The 24,474-nt window shown below is 40.0% G+C and overlaps 1 protein-coding gene across 1 annotated transcript in view; it reads right to left on the bottom strand.

The window, feature by feature from the left end:
* Nucleotides 1-24,474, bottom strand: part of TTC28 (tetratricopeptide repeat domain 28) — a 125,665-nt gene that overhangs the window by 97,330 nt on the left and 3,861 nt on the right. Inside the window, exon 2 of the mRNA XM_042865452.1 lies at nucleotides 22,445-22,723. Within this exon, the coding sequence (XP_042721386.1) occupies nucleotides 22,445-22,723 (279 nt within the window). The remainder of the gene's footprint in view (nucleotides 1-22,444; nucleotides 22,724-24,474) is intronic.

Here is a 24,474-nt window from a genome sequence, read left to right as displayed (position 1 = left end):
AGAAAGGAATAAACTTAACTTCTATACAATGACAAAGTGTCTGCAGATACGCAGCCAACAAGCTCTCAGAAGAAAATTCAGATAAATCTTCAGAAAAATGATCAGAGGGCAGCTATTTCTTTAGGTTACATTTAGTGCTAAGAATGACTTCCATTGCCATGGCTGAGATAACCATTCTTACAGTGCAGAGCCACCGTGACGTGCTGTAAAGCATCGCTGGAATCATCACAGCAGGGACAGTACACACTCTGAGGATCTACATCTCAGATCCGTGCTGCTGGAGAAGCACACACAGATGGAGGTTTAACTTACACTGCCCTCACTACTGACAGCACTGCCAGCCCAGATCTGCTCACAAGGGGCCAACGATGCGCTCATGCCAAATCCTATGGAGTGTGGGGCACTGCAATGCTCACAGGACCTGTTCTTTACAGAAGTGCTCCTATCAGATGAGTGGATGTATACAGTTCAGTGCACCCCACCACTTGGAGCCATAAGCATAGAAAAGCTCACTAAAAATCAGAACTGGAATACTCAGTGAGCAGGGCAAGATGCAGTTGGTTTTGTTCCATGGTGGACAGGCCAGCACCTTCCTACATCACACACCTGTTCAGAACCTGACTCGAAACATCTCTCAGCAGAAGCTGTGAAAGCACTAAAGAATAACTAGGTCAGCTGTAGGACAAGGATGGCTCCATCCTAAAGATACAAATGACCACAGCTAGATGACTTAACGTCTGGATTTTAAGCATCCAGCACTGGGAGAGCACGAGACTTTGGGGGGTATCACAGTTTTTCTACATGGAAGAGGAGTAGGAGCCAACCACGTAGCAATTTCCACCCAAGCCTGATAAGAGAAGTGAGGGAAGCCATTTGCAAGAAATAAAAATAAGAAAATAATTGAGCTGCATCCACATAAGCAATGTCAAAATATATTTTGAATACATTTTAAAGAAAAAAATACTTAAACCATCCATTTAAAAGATAACGTAAACAGAAGATTGCTCCACAATTATTCTTGCAATCAGCCTCTTATCTTACTAAATATTTATTTAGAGGAGGCTCTAAATAAATGTTGGAGTTTGCTCCATGGCAAACTCAAATGCAGTCTTGAAGACTCACATGCACTCATCTTTGCTCCCTGTTTCTCTAACACACATTTTGCACTTTTTAAAAAGCGAGATTACAAATGAGCATTCCTGAAATAGGAACTCAGTGCACATGCACACAGCAGGCAAGAAAAACCAAGCCATTCCATACACTTCCCAGCAATATCAGTGCTGACCTGCCTCAAACCCTCAGAGCGAAGGCCCTTGTGGCTATGGCAAAACTCAGAGTGCAGCCCCACAACCCATCTCACGTACAGCCGCTGCTTTGGCTGTCAGCCAGAGCTGCTTAATGCCAATTACAATGAAGTCACTCTCATGCAAACATCATACAAACAGACGAGTGCCTCCATTCCACCAAGCAACTAGCAATTTTTCCACAAACTCACGCAGTTCCAAACCAGTGACCTGTGAGTCCAATTCTGTATAATACATTACCAGTTCCCTCAGATATCCAGCCAACCTGAAACTCTCCTTTTAATCTTTACATTAAAACAAATAGCAAAGTTTGTACCATGATAAATATAGTGCTCATTGTAATACAAATCAATGGCTGGATGTGGTCTTTTCAAATCATGCCACTACAAGTACAGCTTAGTCATTAGACATGAATGGATCAATAATTTCTGGTATTTGCTAAGTTTATGGGCTGAATTTTAAAGTAAGTCTGGACATCAAAAATCAATACATAAAAAACCCATGTATTTATCTATATATAGAGCTTCATAGAACTGGCCCAACTAAAGAGGAAGAATTTTTTTGTTCTAAAGGCAGTACATCAGAGATGGGAAACGTGGCCACATTTCCTTCCAGAGCTAGCTTCAAGCAAGCTCATTAAGTGTAGAATTTCATATACAGCTTTCTTTATTCCTCATACCATTAGATTAAAGTAACTGTTTTAATGACTCACCATTCCGGGCTCATACAACTTCAGCATTAGCACGCACAGAAACTAAGGCTGTATTTGCCACAAACAACTGCTGAACAAAGTCATTATGAGATGTAAATGAATGGTTAGTTCTGAAAAATTTATTTCCTAGATGTATGTAAATTAGTTCATCAGCATGTTAGCATCAAATATTCTGCTAATGCAAATGAATTGCACCTTTACTTTCAATTGCAGAACCAAATGCAGAGCGACTGGGTACCAAAACGGAGGTAAGAATTAGAATAAAAAGTAAACCCAGCTTGTGTATGAATGCACCATGGCTGCAGAACAAACCATTTTAGTCTGTTACTATAAATCCCACCACAAAGAGGATGATAACAGTCATATTTTATACTTCTTGTAAGGCAGCTTTGCTATTGCTCTCCTATTGCACTTTATGACTCTGACATCAAGTTACTGATAACTGAGCTGCAGCACAGAAAACACACTTAGAACTGAAAATGCAATAAAGGGATTCTACGTGGAGAAAAGATCATGGGAAGGAACTTGGACATCAACAGCTCTGATAGCACTTACTGGATATGAAATACTAAAAGACCGTATATGAGAAGGAATCACCTGACCAGCACAAGCAAATCTAAGAGAGTCAAGAATGAACTAAAAGCTTCACAAACTATAAAGATCCAAGAAAGATGGAGAAAACTCTACAGACCCCAAATTCCAACACTGCGTGTGATGCCTTGTGTGTGTGCTCTATGTTAAAGCAAAAGAGAGATGGAGGACAAAAGACAAAGGAGAGAAGAAATTAGTTAGCTCATATTCTCCCTGCTCTACATGACAGTGCACCTGGAATGCCATCCAGCCTTTCCTTTTGCTACCCAACTGCCATTCTGGGAGTATCATCACCTACATAAAGAGCTGCCAATGAGCTCATATCTTACTATTAACCTTTCAGTTAAAAAAAAAATCCCTTCTAATTAATTGTGTAGTTGTCTAATTGTGTAAAGACTTAGGCCTAATAAGCAAGACTTCAAATTTATAATAATTTGTTCTTAATCACTGCAATCTGAACAGAAATAAAAGTGTCCTGGCTGCTGAGCTGCTACAGGAACCACATCCCAGATTACACAAGCTGTTCCCTAAACAGACAGCCTGACTTACTAAATCAGACATTTAATTAAGTTGGTCCCAATCCTTCCAATGCAACAAGCAAAATGAGTCCCGTCAGACTAGAAACATACCTCTGAATGATCTTTGTTCTACAGAATGAAGAGCACAGCAAACTATTTGTCTTGTATATGAGAAAGAAGATATGTTTCTGATAACACTTGTTAAAGTTTATATGTCAGAGTCTGAAGTCTGGGAGTATGGTTGGGTCTGTCTGAGCACAGTGGTATTCCCAGGACTGTGCTATTCCACTTCAAAGTTGCAGAGATCACAACTTGCCTCCTTAGTTACCATGACTTCTACTGAGCAAGTATTAAATGCAAATCTTCCAGCAAGACACATTCAACATTCCTCTGAGGCAACGATCAGAGGGTACCTTAAACAGGCCTTCAGAAATAGCACAGTTCCACAGATTCCACAGTTGCAGTTTGTGTGTGCAACTATTACAGGGTACGTACTGTTCGTACTCTCACACAGAAATCAAAGATCACTCCATCGTCAATTAGTAGTGATCATTTTAGCCTGAAAAAGTCATCAGTAAACATCAAAAAATGACACAAATATACTAAAAAGAAAAACTCTCCTAAGCTTGAAACGTACTTTGCCTGTCCCACTGGGTTAAGAAGCTCCTGGCTGTCTGTAGGCATTCTCTCTCGCTGCTTTCCAGCAGCTTCCCCCTTTGCTTTAATCTCTCAGAGCAAAGGAAAGGAGAAGCAAAGCAAAATTTACCTCTCTATGTAGCGACAATCAGGTAACACGCTGTGATTTAGACAAACAGTTGACCTCAGCGTTTAGCGGGACATTTATTTTCACTCTAAAGTACAGAAGAACGTAAAGCCAGCTCTGCTTTTATTGCATGCGAAGTGCTGTTGGGTAAGAGATTCAGCTAATCCCTAGAGGCACTTTAATCTGTAGCAAGAGGAGTGCCTTAGGAACAGAGCAGCGGCTGCACTAGATGCTGTTGTAACCATTCAGAACAGAGTAAAGAAAGGTGGAAACTGCACTGAGTTGGTACCCTGATGCTCACCTGCTGCAAATCAGTTCATACCAGCACATCCCAAATAAGTTTTCTGGATAGAACGGGAGCTTCTCAGAGCTCATCCTCCAACTACAGAGAAACGCTGAATAAGGCCTTCTGCACAGACTGCTCCCGACAGCAGAACCCAGGGCTCAGGAGGGAGAACTCGGCGGTGCGGCTGCACTTGGCAGCGCTGCGGCTTCAACCAGGCTCAGTACAGGACATTCTTACTTCATCTCTTGGTATCTTTATAAAGATGACTTTTCCATTTCTCAAAGTGCATTCCAGCACACACATCTGGCAGCGCACCGCAGTGTGAACAGCATTTACTAGCTCTCAGTGCATATGTTATGCATCCAATGACATCATGCACTCTTCAGTTTGCCAAAGCTCAGCCTCTACCGTACAGACCACCAAAACAGAGCCCCAGAATCCCCATGGGGAAAACAACTGACTTTCTGTCCCAAAGGTTCTCCCCTTGCAAAACCGTATTTAATGCTTCACTGGTTGCAGTGTTCTCTCCTGTTCATACCCATCCTATCTCCCATCTATACTTTCTAATCATTCCTAACTTGCATTTATTATATCCCGTCTGTAAACATTTTCTCTTTGCAGAAGGCCATAATTTCTACGAACGCAACATGCTTTTCCTTTTACTCACAGTGTGTTTTTAACTCTTCATCCACCTGAAAACTGGAAAATCTGCATCTTCCCTGTAAGGCCATGGCTGTTTTTCACTGCTATGGGTGACAGCAGGTGATGCAGTACAGATTCATTGTTCTCTGAAGATGAGATCAATGGCTCCTCTTGCAGCGATAGTCATTACAGAAGTGCGAGCCCACCTAAATGTCTTTACCTCATACTGCAAATAAGAAAAATAATTCTGTTCTCTGAAAATGTCTGTGTTTGCTCATACATAAATCTCTCAAACCCTTTTAAAGAAAAGGAGAAGACATTCCAACGTCAAAGGCCCTCATAAGCCCAAGATGTAGATGCATATCCATGGTGTCAGGAGCCCTGAAAACAAGAACTGCTGCAGAGTGAGCCTGCCCATCTCATACCTCAGCTCTGACATCAGGATGGTTACAAATCAAAGCAAGCACAAAGCAGTATTTTCCAAGATAGTCATCCAGACTCCAGCAACAAATTTTTTGAGACTTCCTAAAATGCATTTGGAAGATTATGTATCGTGTTCCTTAATGGTCCTCTCATCCCTGAATTTAGCAAATTAATAATGGAACTCAGCTACTCCTACAGGCTTCTACAATATCCCAGGTTAGCAAGCACGTCCCACCACATAATTAATGTATGTGGAAAAAACACCTTATTTATCACACAGGAAATGACAGGCAATTACAGCACTGATATTCAGTCACTACCTCTGTTATTGTGTTTTATTTTCAAGGTATAACATTGGTCAAGGGTTGACTGAATTTGAAGGATTCAAAACATGTTGAAATATAGTTTCGAGCCCAGTAAACAGTTCATCACAACCAGAAACAGAGAAGTAACTGGTAATTACCTTCCTAGGAGGAAGATATTAGCAGTGCCTTACACTGGAAAATACCTGTTTTCCTACTTTGTTTCCTGCAGCATTTCCATTACATTGGAAGTTACCTGAACAATAACACACCCTCCAGACTCACAGACTCACACTAACTTGTAAGTTAGCATATCGCCTCCTGTGTAGAGTACACATATGTGCAGAAATTGCATGCAATGTATTACTTGGGAGGTGTGTATTTTGCTGTCATAACCTGTGAGATCAAGATCACTCAAAGGACTTGTAAAACTAGTATTCACCACTTGCATTCCTCTGTTTTACTTCACAAAATTTCTGCACACATTAAGGACTAAATGTATACATGTATGGGTTCACATGACACATGTGCATACACACATTTCCTCAACTTATTCCAATCTTGTTGCAAAAAAAAAAGGAAAAAAAAAAAGGAAAAGCACACATCAAAAGACAATGGAAATCATAATGCCATTCCATGAAGCTGCCTATGAGTTTTAAGCAAGAGCACATAGACAAACTAGCACGAGTCATCAGGATGTTGCCTTGTCCCTAAGGTGCTCATTTCCTGTGTCAGAAACAGACCATGCATGAGCCCTGACCTCAGTTGGAGGAGGAAGAGAAATCCCATCAGTAGATCAAGGAAATGAGTTTGGCCTTTCAAGAGCTCTCAGACTGACAGACAGAAGTCAGCAGTCCTCATGGTGTAGACGGTTGTGAAAAGACAACAGCAGCTGTAGGTAATTGAGGAGACTTTGGCATAAGTTCTAATAAAGCACATAAAAAAGCCAACAAAGTTGAGACCAAAGGGCAATTAGAAGCCAGAGATCACTTGCCTGAATATCAAGTTCTCAAGTGCTACAAAGGCAGAACACTGTAGCATTTCCAATGCTCAAGCAAGGGATGCTAACAGGGACTTCACTCGCTGTGGGACACAGAGCTGCCAGGTACTACAGACCACCTCTGCTTTCCTATTTTAACATTCACCTCTAACAGAGATGAAGAACACAGCTTCCAGGACTGATCCCACACAAATAGGCTTAATTGCCAGTTCTAAAGGTGGAGAAAAATTGCAACAGACTCAAGTTTCAAAACAAAGAATTCAGATTCCCTCTCGTGCAAAACAGTTTAACGTGCAACACAGCCAACTCATCAGTTGGGGGTCACTCAGAGGTTACCCACAGAAACACAACAATAGCTAGGATCTAGATGTATCACAAATTAATAAGTATGTTGGCTCAAAGCAACAGCAGTCCATAAATCCATCTTTCCCAAGATACTCCTTGCATTTCTAGATACAGCAATCCTGTTGAAATCTCCTCTGCTGGTCACCAAAGTGTTTCCAGATATCAGTCTAATGTTCCAGAAAATCTAGTAGAAAACTGAAGGCATTTGATGAATTCAAGTCAAAAGACTTTTCCTGAATGAAAAAGCAATTCTTTTCCTGCTTCCTACCTAAGTAAAAGGCTACCAAACTTCAATTGCTGCATCAGGCATCATCTAATTGTAATAATTACTTTTAATTTAGTTACTGACATCTACTTCAGAATTCACTTAGTGAGGTGAACTATAAAAACACAGTTAATGCCAACAAGTCTGAGGTAGAATAGACAAAGAACTCATTTAAGAGCACTGTCAAGTTGGGGGGGTCCTGATCAGCTGGCTCTAATGAAATCCATTTAGTGATGGCCAGCCAACAGACATGCAGCCTAAGAGAACCTGCAGATGGCTTCATAGCAATGACACGACAAGCTCGACCAGTAGCCAGGGGGGTTTTGTTACCCAGAACAAATCTCAAACTAAACTAACAGACACCAGAAGAAACCACCCATACACTCCTCCATCACTACAGCCAGTATATTGAATGCGTAGATCTCAGTCAACTTCCTCATCAAGCAACAAAATTAAAACATTTTGATACTAAAAACCTCCTACAGATCTTAGGCAGAGTAACTTGTTCCCACCATTGTGCTCTTCATGCAGAAGCAAAGTATCTACACGACATTTGCTTTTGGTACTGTACGTTACAGTAAGCATGTAGCACAGACAAGAAGTGCACAGAGGACTGGGTTTTGCACTGGTGTGAACAACAGAAATCTCCTAATTGTCTTCCAATGGTTTCCAGTTTTTAAAATGCCTCCAACATGTGGTAGAGGCCTCTTTGCTATTAAACTCGTTGGGCGTGCAGTAAAAGCACTGCTGGAGCATAAATAGTTCTCACATGGTTATTTCTGATACAGGCCTATCTATAGTGCTCCTATACTTTATTGAGGCTCCTCAGCATCTCCCCCAGAGCTCCATCCTGAAATCCTTCAGTTTGTAACCCATCTAAAAAGCAAATGGTTCAGTATTTTTATTATTAGTTTGAGTGGAAGAGGGGAGGATTAAAAAAATAAGGCAAATTTTGTCAGGGGAAGTGACTGGGAGGGTGTTTTGGTTTTAAAAGCCAATTGTTTGGGGTATTTTCTCAACTTCTTAACTATAAATTTAGCTTTCTCCAGTCACTGGAGAAATATTCATGTCCTGCAATTGTTTGCAAGTAAAATTAAAATCTGTTAGATATTGTTCAAATGTTTTGGCTGTTGGGAAATACTCCAAGATTAACAATTTGTTGCATCTGGTTCCTGCATAATGCCTGTGATAAAGCGCTTGTGCTTCCTGATCGCAAAGAGTATGTGATTTTCCATCCTTATCATTGCCAGCCGATTAAAAGATAGAAGATGAAGTTCCCACACAGCCCTAAGTACCTTACCTACACATGAGCTCCTCAAACACACTCTCAGACTGACCCTGCAGGCTGCACAACATTTCAGGTGGGCTGTGGAAGTGTCTCATGGAAGAAGAGCCTTGGCCTAAGACACAGTGGCCCCAGTTGGGATTTGTCCATGCAGCGGGAGAAGCTGGGGCTTTGCTCAGACACTGAAGAACCAGGGCGTTCACCAAAGGGAAAGAACTAGGTAGCAAAATTACTGCATGCACCATTAGGGCTTTTGGATTCCATAGCCATGTGTACATGTTCTCTTAAGCACCTGAGGCAAAATATAAACAACTTCTTCTAGTGTGATAACATGCAAAAACGTAAGCAGAACAAGTACCCAAATCCCTACAGAGGCTTCATTCTGTAGATCAACAAGCCCACTGCTCTCACCCTCCTGGAAGAGCTGCCTTCATTTCTCAGGTCAATAGAATACACACTTGTAACCAGCTATATCCAAGTTGTTTTCTGTTCTATGGTGTGATTTTAAAAAACATGAATTCACACAAGTTACAGTAAATTTTTAATTGCTGAAATGCAGATAGTCATTTTATACAAATTTTAGATTTTCCTATTTTATTAAGCACCAAAACCAACACCACAAGCAACATATATACAAGATGCTTTAAAATATCTGTAGCTCCAGAAATGATTAATCGCTTTAATTAATAGCTTTGAGCATTCTGAAGAGCAATTTTTATTGTTGGCACTTCAGAGAGGTGTTGTTTTTTTTTTCTTTTTTTTTTTCTTTTTTTTTTTTTTTGATGGGTCTATTTTATATGATGAGACAGGGGGAACAAAAAGAAGAGAAACATTTAGGGGGAGTAACTGTGTAGGAGTGTAAGAGACAATGGATGTGTCTGAGCCAAAGCTGGCTTGCTGCTTTGGATCATTAACTAATAGCTCCGATTCTTACTGCTCCTCTCCAGACAGACTTCAGAATCAGCCCCATTCCTCAAAGCACCTCGGGCGTGAGACAAAGCAGAACAAGCACAGGACTGAATGAAATCATACAGAAAGCCGATTTCTTTTTTATTCTTCAGAAAATCAATTTAGATCTCTAAAAGCTATGTTTACTATGCATGCTCCTCTCATTCACATTCATTTTTCTGCTGCATTCTCTGCCTTGTTACAGCTTTCCAAACTCTTAATGATCATACACTGCAATACCAGGCATTTCCTTCTGTGATTAAGCGCACAAATTTTTCTGCCCTCTGAGGTTCAGTGCTATAGCTGTCCTTTATTTCAAAACAGTCACAGAACCCATTATTTCCAGGCACATTTCTGTACTGCAACCAAATCTAAGAAGCTGACATTTTTTATTTAGTACTCCTGTGCTACCATCATGAAAAATTTACTCCCTGAAACACGGTTGCATGCATTTCCTTTCTGCTGCACTCATGATAAAATGTAATTTCCTTGAATGCACTGGTAACAAAGGTAACAGCGACACATATCAACACAAAGTAAACACCAGCATGAGGCACATCCCAACTCTCTGGAGTCAAACTACTGCCTTACCCTCCTACCAAAGACGTGAACCAGCCAGAGGTGACACACATCTCCAAAGGCAAGGGAGAGGATTCAGGGAAAATGCCAATCAGTCAAATTGCAATTAGCAACTCAAGCTTGCAAGTGCAGTATGGCTCACTACTGGTGAACTACCAAGTAATGAAATGTTAAAGATGATCAAGAAGCTTATGTGCATTGTTGTGTGCTAGCTGAAGAACGATAAAGGTTACTTTCACAAACTGCCTTGGAAGGCAAGTTGCTCCTTGAAGGAACAATATCCTTCATACTTTCTATCCTAGTTGGATAGATTAGATGTTTTTTTGTTTTGTTTTGTTTTGTTTTTTTTAATTATTATTCTTACCTTGAATGGAATTGCCTTCTACAAGGTGCAGCAGTGCTTAAGGCACACGTTTGCACTTCTTTTCATATCTTATTTTTTGTTAAAAGCCATCTGATCTTAGATACGTGCAATCCAAGAAAGTTAAAATACACAGAGCTAATTTCCCACTATTTTCTAGCTCATTATTTCACAGCCTTGAAATACAAGTTCTACACTGCAAACGGCCAGTTCAAGCCATCTGAGATCTTGGCGCAAATACACCACCTGATTGTAGAAATTCACAGGCTGAGTACACAGTGAGACTAATGAGTCTTAGATCCTATTCTCAGGCCTGCCAGGAGCCAGCTGGATGGCCTACAGCAAATCTCTGTCTCTCCATCCATAAAATGTGAGCAGTAATGCCAGTGTTTTAAAATGTCCTTGATTTTTCCTAACAAAATTTCATCACTATCAACTTCAGGTTATGGCAAGCTCTCTCTTCAAAGCTCACTAAGCATGCACCGGCTAAACACAGTTTTAGTTCTGCTGTTTTCCAGAATATCCAGGTCCTAAGTATCTAGCTAAAGAAAAAATAAAGAGAAATTGTCCAGCATTTGTCTCAGCATCTGAAGCATTCCAGAGGCCCGGTGAGCGACCGCAGAGCCCTGCTGACGCGGCATTCAACCCACAGGGGAGCTGTCCAGCAAAACGCCATCTGAAAGTCACCATGATAACAGCAATAAAACCAAATTCCAGGCTTTTTCTTCCACGCAACACTTAGAAAAAATATTACTCTTGTGGTTCCATGGAACAAATGGACTCGTGAATAATTAACTTCTTGAAGAGAAGTCCATCATCGATAAGAAGAACGCAACAGCTCAAACGAAACCTTCAGGTCAGAAGGTCCCTGAATCTCTTTGACAGCACTCAGGAAGAAATGCTTGCCAGGGAAAGGCTCACCCAGCACATCCTGTCTCCTTCAACACCTCGTAGCGGGCATCATTTAAACAGGCTACTCCAACTCCATTACACAGACCTTCAGTCCGATCCCACGTGGCAGTTCTGACAGAAAAGCTGACATTCACCATCTATCAGCTTTACCCAAAGGGAAGAGCAGATTCAAAGAGACAAAAGCAGCTTCATTCCATCCTTCACTGACCACCCCCAACAGTTCTCCTTAAAAAGCTGCTCTTGTTACTACCAGTATTTATTCTTTTCTAAAGAGAATAAAAATAAAAGATGACAAAGCGAATCCTGTAAGAGGAGCTTAGATCAAACTGATGTTAGCATTGGCAGTCATACTTCCCATGTTCTCAGCAGGATTTTAAAAGTACCTCTCAGAGATATGCCTAGTTTTGCTATGATCATAGAAAGACCTACTGTCTTCAGTTAGAATAATCATGAAGGCCTGCTTTTGAAGCAGACGAGCTCTGCATGTGCTGTGAAAGCAAAATCCATCGTGTTTGTCTTCTACTTTGCTTTATGACCTCGTTTTAAGTCAGAAAGAACCAGCGTAAGTTTAGCTACACATCAAAAGGCAGCACAAGCGAGGTCAGCAATACAAGATAGGAGTATTCAGAACTTGAGATGTACTGGGCACTCAATGCCAAGCAACAATTTTAAGCAAAATGATACAGCCATAACCACTCACTGCAGAGATATTAAGTTCAGCTGAAATGCGCATAAACAAAATTATTGGCATATACAGCAGAACAAGAGATAAAAAAATAACACAGATTAATAAAGAAGAATGCTAGTTTCCATTACTTCTCTTAGCAGTAACACTGACCATCAAGTCTGTAGTCCAATGGAACACAGCACAGGTCAGCCCAAGACTCTGTACTCTAACACCACTAGGATTAACAACAAACTTGCAGCACATTGCATATGCCATTCCTTCTCCAAAACTGGATGTACATTTCAAATGAACACAGAAATGGGTCAACAGAAAGCAATTTTGGATTATGGAAAATGAAGCAAGAAAGAGTCTGAAGCAAGGAAACACCCCATAACAACTACTGACTCCTAAGGCATATGGAAGATCTGTCCAAAGACTTTCATTGCTGCCGGTTGAAAGAAACCAGAGACACAGAGAACAGACCAGACAAAAAGCATCCTCTACCCTCTCCTTTCACACAAAAGCACTGACAGACAGACAATCTGGATACACGTGTTTAATGCCTGTAAGCTTGAGGGTTTAAAGAAAAATTACATTGCCTAAATCTTTTATATAAAACTTCATTTTTCCCTTCTGTCATTATTTTTTGCATTTTGTTTGTGAAGGAAAAAGCCTGCAAACAGACAGCAGTGACTAAAACACAAGTTGTATAACCCACGGCAAAAAAAGGAAATCTCCTTTTTCACTCTGAATGATGGAAGACTATGAATTATTTAATGCAATGTTTCAGGAAGGTTCCTTTCCATCTCCCATATGAGATGAGGTTCAGTTAACAAAGGTTTCAAAGAACATTCTCTCTCTGTAAACATCCAGGATTACTTGGCTTTATTAGCTATATCAAACAAAAAATAAAATAAATGTTACAGACCCATCAAGTACCTTAACCATGACTCTTACTTATGGCCAATGCTCAAGCATAAGAAAATCCATCAAACACTCAGTGTGATGAGGATATTTTAATATACTGGAATGCTAACAAAAAGGATGCCTTTCTTTTACATTTTGTTACACATCAACATTCAATTTCTCTATTTTTTTTTTTTTTTAAGCTGGACCCAAGACAACAGCTTTAGAATGAGAAAAGCAATACAGGAATTTGCATACCACTGCCAACTCCTGGAAAAGCCATAAGAAATTATAAAAATAACCGTACTGCACAGCTTTCAAATCTTGCATTTCATGTTTAGGGTCTTACAGTAGTTCTCTCAACTTCTGCAGAGATTCAGTTGACTTCAGAAGGCAAACTTGGCATTCAGAAGGGAAGGGAAAGAAGGTAAGAGTTCAAAACTAACTTAAATCCAGACAACAAAAGCAAACAGGAATATATATTAACTACATGACAGAAAGCGTAGTATTGCTCAATTTTGTTTATTCACTTCTCTAACTTCAGGAGTAAATTCTCTACTGGTGGATAATAGCCAAATGCTTAGTAAATTATTTCTGCTGCTCCACACAGCAGGAGGGGCTTTATCATTTGTCCTCTGAAGCAAAGAAGAAAACACGCACAAAGACAGCTGTGGCCAGAGGAAGACACGACCTGCTTTGTATAAAAGTTCATACTAGGACTGAGACCTAAGTGCTCTCAGGGTTGGAGTGGAGGAAGCAGCCATTTTGAGAGAAAAAAAGATGTATTTATAGAAATAATAAGAACTGATACGAAAATTTCTTCCCTAATTCATCTGAACCATCACTGTGCTTTTGAGTCAGAAAGTGCCTAGGCTTAATGCAGCAGTTTTCCCTGTTCTGCCTTCCCTGCCTTCGCATTATCACAAACACAGCACACCCTACTTAGCTACAGGGAAGCAAGACAGCAGGAATAGTTTCCTGAACAAAACCCCGGTGTGCTGAAAGGCCAGCAAGTCAAAATCGTTAGACCACACAATACCTTCAGTTGTTAAGTAGTTCTCAGCAAGCCTCACTGCCAATTATTTGGGTTCTCTTGATCTTGGCTCAGAGCACCATGCCGTACACACTGTATAGACACTTTGTGCTTCCTTTTGACTCATCAGTCAAGAAAATTTCCTGCTTTCTCAATTTTTAGGATTTTCTCTTGGTGACTTGTTTCCTCAAATTCTCCATTTCATTTAATTTCCTCAGAGAGCTGTTGGGGTAGCAGGTCTGCGATGAGGACTCAGCAATGTCAAGACACGCCATGATGCAATCAGACTGTAAACCCAAACAAGAAATGCAGGTTTCCAAGGGTATTCCTGCTTATTTCAGGAGTACCCAGGCTGATCATCTCCTGTTTTTTACTGCCAGACAACCACCTACCAGCAGATCTCAAAAAATAAGGCACACTGCAGTCCTTTTCATCCACGGTGCCTAAAAAAGACTTCCTAGTGCTGCTTAAATCCTTTCTGATGGTCACAGCTACACCACAAATCCAGAGTCACTACAAATTCAGGATGCCAGCCTGCAAAAACACATCTATCCACCATATGAAAAAAAATAAATTAAAAAAGGTGAAGTCACAGAAAGCTGCTCCTGATTTATCATAGTAGGAAATAGCATAAATACAGTAAAAAGCAGCAATAAAGCATAATAAGAGGGCCTAGGGACACCACAAAGAAAAATAAGCGTGTACACCTAATGTAAATTTTAAAGAAAACCATTCTAGAAAGCATACATAAGACATGGGTGATCCCCTTCCACATGCATTACTGTCACATTACAACCCCAGGAAGCCCAATTTACCAGGACATGCATACTGGCCACATCCAGATTCAAGTCAAGGGAAAATGAAAAGCATTACGAACAGAATACACTTCAGAAAATAAATGTATCTTAGAAACATCTAAAAACGTGAATATCTGTTCCCAAGTTAGATCCTAGAGGCATTACTACGCATGCAAGGAGTGCCCTCTCATGTGTGCTTTGTTCATTGCAGTTCTTCACAGTTCTTCAACTCGCAGGCTATGAATAACCATAACCATAACATTTCTAAAAAAATTAATCCCCAAGGTGAGGAAAATTTGCAGCATCTATGCTGAGAAAAAACAGGAATAGTTGTCTCATCTCTAAGAATAAACTGGAAAAAAAAAAACACTGGAGAAGCAAGCAGCTGATGAGAAAAGTTACGTGGCACCACCTCAGGGTTAAGGTTTTAGTCTAAAAATTCAGGATACAAAATCCAGTACCATGTAAGTAGATGAAGACAATCCAAATGTCTTAAAATGACACCCAGTGGCTCTGACTCTCAACAAATGAGTAACAAGATATTTTTTCTTAACTCTTCTTGGTGTACGTTCTTCTCAAAAAGACAACTCTTAGATGACTCTTGGAAATCATTTATTTGTTTGAAGGGGGTTGTCGTTCTTTTTACACCCCACTCTGTTATATTACTGCTATTCTGTGATTTTAAGAATTTAGGGAAAGGCAAGTATAAGCAGTATATCCACACTACAGTTTTCCCTTAGCAATACCACAACCTTCACTTCTGGCACAGAGACACTAACGGAATAATTCCACTGGACTGAACTGTAAGAAAAACTTAACTCCATAAAGCTGCCAAACCACTACATGATACTCGTTATTAAAGTACCTAATTAAGGAGAAAAAAAAAAAAATGATGCAGAAAAGGACAACCTAGTGACCAGAACATAGGTTATATGAAATATATTTCACAGATTCCCCACCTGACAGTTAAAAGACTGTTTAAAGCATGTCTACTTGTCCTAGGTCCAGGACCTAGGGCAATACAGCCACATCCACGTGGTCTAAAGCTCAAGGGCAGACATTTCAGCATGGAAGACAGCAGAGCAGTCATGCAGCTATCACAGCCTTCAGATCTATGCCAATACGTTATGTGGATGCAACAGGGCTTGGCTCTATCACAAGGGTGACTAAACAGAATAGAAACATTCTTTGCCTCTCAACTTCCAATCGGTAAAATAAGAACTACCCTGCCTGCCTTATAGACAGTAAGAACATTGAATGTTATACAAAATGCCAGAAAAAAAAAAATAATATATATATGTGTGTGCGTGTGTGTGTACACATCCTGTTATAAAGGGTACACAAACTTGCCATTACATTCAAGAGGATTGTCAAGAAGCAGCACTAAAAATGGGAGGAACAGGAACAGAGAAAGTTGAGATAACTGCAACTCCTTAATAACAATAAAACCAGGCTCTATTAATTTGGATATACATCCCAAAAAAGACATGAAGTTAAAAAAAAAAACAAACAAACAAGTATATGGCTTAATGTAATAAGCAAAAAAAACTGATTGCTCAAAAAGGAGAAAGGGAAAAAGATTTGAAGAAGGCACTGCATACAGCAACAACAACAACAAAAACCCAACCTTAACTAGTAAATACATACAGTATTTAAGATAAGAACATACGTGGAATGCTGTGAGCAATTCTGGGTACAAGAAAGAGAGACAAACAGAACCAAATCTAGCAAAAAGGCCTCAAAGACGACTGAGGGACTGGCCTGCTGGTCATACAAACAGAGGCCGATTCCTTCCATTGTTAAACCTGGAGAAGGCACAGTAGAAGACTAAACCTTACCAATGGATATGAACACCCAACAATAAAGAAATGGAACCAGGCTCTTCTCATTGATACCAGCAAATGGATCAGATGCAACAGGTACAAACTTCAATGTAAGAAGCTCTATTTAAATATAAGACAATTTTTTATGCATGAAGGTGGTCAAACACTGGAATAGGTTGCCCAGACAAGCTACAGAGACTCCATCCTTGGAGGCATTCAGAACCCAAGTGGGCAATGTCCTGGACAAGCTGCTCTAGATGGACCTGTCTTCAGCAGTAGGGGCAGGACTACATGACCTCCAGAGGCCCTTCCAGCTTCAGCTCTGCTGTGATTCTGTGACATGGAAAGACAGCAACAAATGCACGAGTCTCAGGATAACGTAACACATCAAGTTCTACTAAAGCCAAAAAAATCTGCTCAACAGTTTTATGCTTGAAAAACTGGAATGCATCTTTCTGTAAATTAAGGACAGATTGTAAGAAGGAGAACAGGACTGGAAAGTTCCTTGCTCATCAAATTAAAAACAAGAGGCCTATTCATGAGAAACATTATGTGGTCAAGTCACATTCTTTTCTTAGAAGTTCTACACACAAGGGAGGATGGGCATTTTACTTGCAATTCTTGGAGAAAATTTTAGGTTGTTATGGATTACTACAGTACATGTGGATAAATATCTAAAGATAGGCAAGCAGTCAGAAGTACAAGAGGATGAGCAAATGTCCCTTTGCTTTTTTAACAGGTCTGATCACACCATTAACAGCTGGAGTGAATTAAGAAAATACCCATGCAAGCTATTTCACCGAATTCCCTCACTGTTACACGACAACATCTAAAACCCTCCTGGCATTTCATACACAAAGGCCTCACAGCTCAAAATCCCCTCCTCTTTCTGTTCTGTCTTTCAGATTTCTTCATCATCTGCATAGACAAAGCCACATTTTTAAATGAAGCACAGGAAACGGACAAAGATCAGTAAGAGAAACTTGCACTGATGTGAAATGGGAGTCATTCATTCCAGTTTCTTTAAGTTTACACATGCGTAGAGCATTCTTCTTCCATCAGCTAAACTCTTCAGAGTTCCTCTCTGTAGCTCCTGCCTGAACATTAGGCTTTGGTTTGAACATGCTTGTAGCCAAATACATTCAAGTCTGGCAAATCATTTCATCCTTGTGAGCAAACAGCTTTTCTGATGGGATATTAAGGCCATAAATCAATACAAGAAAACAGTTAATTATTCTCACCCAAATACTGTCTGCTGTTTCCCACAGACCAAATCTTAGATACCAAGAGGTTGGGTGCTCTAAAGTAGAATTTCACCAGACAGCTCACATTTGCACTCTGATTGCTGGTTATCACTCAAGAGCAGGGACTTTCCCCTCAGAGTACCTGAGGACAGGGTGGGAAGCACTGCCTCAGTAGTCCTGAATTTGAACAGTACAAAACATTTACCAAACACCTCAAAGCCATGTAGAAGTTAACCATGACTAAGAAAGGAATACAAACACAGCTAATACAAGCTATAAAAGGCAGCAAAATTGCATGGTTAGGCATCAGGACTGAGGAAATCCAATGCATTTTCTAGTTTGTTCAACGTTCAATTAACTTCTTTTTTCTTCAGAAGGAGTTTGGGTTTTCCACTTGTTTGTTTTCCATTTCTGATGTTTGTATACTAAAATAAATCAAGCTGTTGTCACGGCCGGCTCAAACCATTTCCACTTCTGAAAGGACCTGTTTCCCCTCACAGTCAAAGTGATTATCAGCTCTGCCCTCAAGCTGTAGCTCCTAGTTAGATAAGGCTTTGTTCCCCTGCTGGGAAGGCTGCTTATCTCACAGCCATGAGCTCATCACACTGGGACCAGCTATTTCTCTATATCTGAGGCATGAATTTGCAACAGTTACTGAAACCTACACTTTAACACAAAATTAGACCCAAATTTAAACCATTTAAGCCACAGTATATTTTTCCAGTAATTTGAGGACAAAAACCAAACAAGACCTACATCCAAAACATCAGCAAGAACCAAGAGACTGCTCATGTTCAGACGTCAGCCACAGAATGTATCCCTCATTTTTGCTCACCATGCCAAGGATTCTCTTCACAGACACGCAGCCTGCACAACTGAATAGAACTTTGCTAGAGCCAGATCACAGCAAAACAAAAAGAGCTGCTTGGCAGGAAATCAAAAGAGCTAAATGAGCCTGATCTGATTTGCCTGTAGGGTATTCCCAAAATATAATTTAATTCCTGAAACATCCTTTTATCTTTGAACTTCTCAATGACAATTACACAAAGTATTTTGAATAGCAGAACTGATGAGCCATCCTGCCAAACAAACACTGCAAACGTGAGTTTCACGTGGTGGTGGTGGAAAATACACCACAGCCACATAATGAGACCCACACTAAGTTACTCTGATCTGTTACAGACCAGGTATTTCTTAGTGTAATCATATATTCATTACCCGTGTTTGGTTTAAAGCTGCAGTAGATAAGCAGATGTATTTGTATAAATATACTTGCTTATTAATAAACAACTAATGTTTAAAAGACCGATTTAAAAGATGGAGGAAGCGAGCTCTGTTAAAAGAAAGACTTTCAGGCACAGCTTTTTGTAATACAGCCTCTTTTCTTTTCTATTAAGTTCAGAAGAAGATGATTGTAATGGGAGTATGTACTCTAAGAGCTCATCTGGGCACACAGCACACAGGGTCCCAGTGGTGCAGAACGACAGCAAACCAAGTTACATTGCATTACAGAAACACTGCTCAGGCTTCACAGTATTCTAAATGAATTCCTATTGCCATGACCTCACAAGAAATAATTTGGGAGAACTGTGAGGGGGAAGCACCAAAGTTTGAATTACCTCAGGGCCTGAATGGAAATAAAAGCTGTATAAAAATCCAGAGTGATACATAACTGTGTTTGAAAGCAGAACAAGCCCTTCCTGCTTTCTGCGCTGTCTCATTTCACAGCTTTAGCTCATAATGCTTCTTGGTTTTTGTTTGCCATCCTCTGAAGTATGGATCAGCTTAATGCACTGGCTTGGTTACAGAGTGGGAACGCATTTATTCCAAACACATGCAAGATCTCAGCTGTGATATTCCCTATGAGCATTGTAGATGCTGGTGACAAAAATAAATGTATCTTTACATAACAAACATATACCAAGATATAGGCTGATAAAGAAGCATACATCTAACAACTTTGATATCAGAAAACCTGGATTCAAGAACCATTCATTTTTCTACTGCTGAAGTAAAAACTTCAGTATTTAAAAACTCAGATTTTTTTGCAAGAAATTACAAGCCACATCTGTCAAGCTCCCTCTTCTGGCTAATCAGCAATATGGATTAGGTTTTTAGATGCATTAATTTCAAGTTTTCCCACGTACATTCTATCAATAAGATCCAAATAGATTCTTAAACTAATTACAAAGGAGCTTCTGATATTGAAATACGCAACATAAGTTTTCAACTTCAGACAGTGCCCTCCTGCTGCTTCCCACTGACGAGCTGAAGTCCAGCTACTAAGAAGGGACACCACCATCAAGTGAGCGTGGCTACCAACCCTCCACCAAGATGTCTGAGCACCATCATCTATTTGCTATTTCTACATCCGATCCAACCTGAAATCTCTGTGCACAAAAAATATCGGGGTAGTTAATAAATCCTCAAAGTACATTTTTTCCTTTTTTTTTTTTTTTTTTTTTAAATCTACGATGGCTTAAAACAAACTGCATTTAAATGAGGAAAACATACCACGCAGATCTCACTGCCTCCTTTCCAGGATCTCTCATCTCTGCTGTGACTTCCAAAGCACTTCAGTTGGGTAAGAACTGATTCACTAATCAGAAACAGTTGAGGAAGCACACCAATGCTACCTTGCATTCCTGCCGTTACCACCGAAACACAGAGGAGTGGCCTTTCACAACACAGTCTCAGAGGAGAGGAGCTGCATGCAGGAGAAAGGGAAGCCACCACATTTATTTACCAGAAAAATAGGAAGAGGAACAAAAAAAGAAAACAACAAAAAACCCACAAAAAAGAAAACAAAACAAAAAAACAACCAAACAAGATACCAACAAAACAAACAACTCAGGAGCCAGGAGCGTGCAGCTTCGCCTCTGCTTCACATGACCAAAAGTTGTTTTCCAGTTCAGCCAGAAAGCTCATTTATATTTCTGTTCTTTAACCAAATAAAAAAAGAAACAAAGACTCCTCTGTGATTTTTCCATACAGGAGAGTTGCCCAAGAGTTGCCTGCAAACACCAAATCCCTCTGCTTTAGCAGCACTTTTCAGTCTCCATTCCAGAGAAATGCAAAAGAAAAAAAAAAAAAAAGAAGAAAAAAGAAAGTTCAAATATCTGTAAAATAGAGTTCATTGTAGAGAGATGCAGAATTCCAACAGACAAAGCACCATCTCGCAGTGGTAAAGTAATCAGAGCTCATTAGTGTTTATGTTTGCACTGACTGTTAGTAACACTAAGACAACTGCTGCAGCTGCTGCGCTGCAAGCAGACAGAACTGCTCTGTCTCAGGTAACAGCCCCAGCAATTAGCAGAGCTTAGCTGATAGCTGTGGGTTTCAACATTAGTGGGGGTGCACTTTTAACACAACATTCATCTGACACTTCTGGACACTTTCCTTACTGGTATTTTATGGAAACAGAATTACAATGAATATTCTTTGAACAGGAAATTCTCACCAACAGACTCCGTGTTTCAGCTCTGAAGCTCTTTCCCTGGGCCGTGCTTTTCTTTTTGTGACTGCGAGCAGGCAGAGCTTTAGGAAACACTTTCAATAACATTTAAAGCAGTTTTCTGGTCTTAACAAACAAATAAACTGAGTTTAAAATTACACTTTTGTCTTCAAATGTTCCATAGATGAGATACCCAATTTTGAGCAAAAGACAGGGGGAGGGGGGAGAAGACATGACAATCTTTTCTCCTTCAGAAGGATCCATCAAAACCCTGCTGGATCCTCTCTCTCCTAGTGAGGGAACCACTGCAGGAAGCCCAGCCTAGCAGACAAGCTGTCACAGCATGCCCATGGTCAAAGGCTGAGACAAAAGTGATGCTGCGAAGAGATTGTACTGATGAAAAGACAACATTCTTCCTTTGTCTTTAAACACATTCATACATTGCAAGCCCTGTCATTCCTTCTGAGGCAGACACATACCTCAGCAGGTAAGGTGATGTCTCTGGAGCTGCAGAAACAGTAGCTTTCCCAGGACTGAATCCTCAAACCACACACATTTATCTAGGAACAGTTCTAACTAGAAAGATTGCCATTTTATAAAAATAGAGGAGAGGAAGCTAGATGATAAATCTGGTCTTAAATGGTATCATTAACTAAAGTGACTGGTAAGACTATGCGAGCAAAGGACAGGAAAATGCAATCTGGAGTACATTCTATTAAAATGGATTAGCATGTAAAGGGCAGACCCTGAGTTAGCTAGCTAGTCAGAGTCATTGAAGCAATCAAAATCAGCCAGTGGGAAACAATCCCGGAAGGAACAGGTAATCAACACCATCTACTCTTTATAAACATTTCCTTGCATGTTCAGACTTTGCCAAATACACTGAGGTGCACATTTCTTAAAATGTTTATCCATCACATACACAAAAACTCTTTGAACACTATTGTAAAGATTTTATTGCTCCATTGTTACTACTGACCTCCATGCTACATTGCAACAAAACGCTCCTGGATGCAAAGCTAACTGTTATAAGATGCCTGGTCTTCACAACTCAGAAACCACGGTGGTTTAAAGTAGTAAGACAGTATTGCACCTCACACAAAAAAAGTTTAATACCCAGCAGGAAACTCAGGTTAAACAACTTTTGAAGACAAAAAAATTATCTAGAGCCTTTAGTAAAAGCAGATGTTAACCCAGAACTATTTGCAGTTCTCTACATTAGGTTATCAGTATGAGAAATAACCCTGATGAAGATCCTCTTGATAGAGTAATACACTTTCTTACCTTTGGCCACTTAGGATTCAGAAGTCTTGCTTTGATGGCATCATCCAGGGCCTTGTCATACTGCTGGATTTTCATGTAGGCTGCTGAACGGTTACTGTACAGAATGCAGTTCTGAGGATCAACTCCCAAGGCCTCGTTGTACAACACAATTGCTGTATGGAAGTCGCCATCGTGGCAAGCCTGGTTGCTCTGTCGAACCTTCTCAACAAATTCAGCTTTGCTCAACATGGGGCTGTCAGGACTTCTTCTTCCAACAGCTTTGGATCCAAAGAAAGAAATCTGTGGGGGACAGGGAGGAATTCCACATTAATGATAAGAAATGCTATTAAAAAAAAAAAGAACAGAAAAATACGAAAATAGACCCTATAGCAGAAATTAAAGTCATCAGCATTAATGTTAATAAACTTTAAATTCAGAATCACATTCTTTAAAAATCAGTTATTATTTTCTCAGTACATAAGCAACAATAAAGAGCTTTAAAAAGTGTGCTCTGTATGAATGCTATCTTCCAAACACTGTTTTCTTCAGGCATAAGATGTCTGGTTTAGTTTCTGAAGTCCACACATTCACAAGCATTTTCCGTTCACCTATATTACTGGATTCTACAACACCAAGCACAGTCCCAAGGTAAAGAAGACCACCAGAATGCATGGCAGGTATGAATGATGAGGTGATGCTGGTATATCCAAAGTCCAATAGATGACAGAGAAGCATCTGTGTGCACAGACAGTAGAAGAACATATAAATTCTCCTCAGACCAAAGAACTGACACTGGTACACAGGCTCACAAACCTCTACACCCAGCCAACTGCAGGCTGCAAATTGCTCATAAATCAGAAGAGAAGAACGAGCCTGGGTATACTCGCAGAAATTAGCGGGGCACACAGGGCTGCTGGTTTATATTACCAACAGCCAACATTGCAGAGCCACTTCCTGCACTGCTGAATTCAAGTAAAACAAAATAAAGAAGAATGGGCTTAAGACTTAATTAAAAAAACTCTAGTGATGTACAGTTCTAGTTCTACTGATTCCAGTATATCCTTCCTCCACGCTTCATTTTCAACATTCCTTGTTTTCCTCAACCAGTCATTAGCAGTCAATAACTGGTTTTGTCATGTATTCCCTATTGTCTCTCAAAGAGCCTAAAAAAAAAATCAGCAGCAATACCTCTGTACAACTCTGACAAAAAGACCCCTGTAAATTGGGCAGTAACTGTACTTGGCAACAGGCAACATGTACATACAGAACCATAATGTGCCTGGAAACAGTCATGAAAGGATCAGACAGTACTATAATTGAAATTGCTATTATCCATTTTCAGTTCAGCAGACAGAAAAAGGTTAAGAATATCACATGTTGTTACCACAACACAATCACAGGGCTCAAATACATTACCAGAGTCAGCTGAGTCATATTTTTAGGTGCAAGGGGAAGCAAAGTGCAAATTGGCATCCTGTCTTAAGCATCAAAAATAGTTTATTTTTTTTCCCAAGTCAAAAAACAGTAACAGCGAGACCATTACATTTGAAACCAGCAATATCTTCCTTATGATCCTTTCCTTCCTAATCAAATTTTTTCTGACAGGTGTTTGTCCAAACTCTTCCTACTCAAGGCGACTCCATGCTTTCCTTGGGCAATTCCATTCAACTGGTTCATGATTTTCACCATGAAAATGTTTTCCATGATATCCACCCTATCCACCCCAAATCTCCATAGCATTTCTTCCTTCTACAGCAGAACCCCAAACTTTCTTCCTTTCATCACTGCAGTTGCCCCTTATGTAGTATTCTGGATAGTATGTAGCTTGAACTTTGTATTCATCTATTATTGGGAATAACATTATAAAAAGCAAGTTTCTGCATACGTGAAAATTAGCTCAATATGCAGTTCATCTTCAAAGCTACCAGCATACTTATCTGCTCTTCAACCAAGTACAAGCAGAACTCTCAACCTGCAGCTACAGCACAAGGATCTGAGCAGAACACGTCTCTTTACACCAACCAGTGCAACAGCTCACAATTCTAAGTGTC

This window comes from Lagopus leucura, unplaced genomic scaffold (assembly GCF_019238085.1).
Source record: "Lagopus leucura isolate 7727_CA_CO unplaced genomic scaffold, USGS_WTPT01 Super-Scaffold_806, whole genome shotgun sequence".
NCBI lineage: Eukaryota > Metazoa > Chordata > Aves > Galliformes > Phasianidae > Lagopus > Lagopus leucura.
This window is presented reverse-complemented; position numbering and strand designations above follow the sequence as displayed.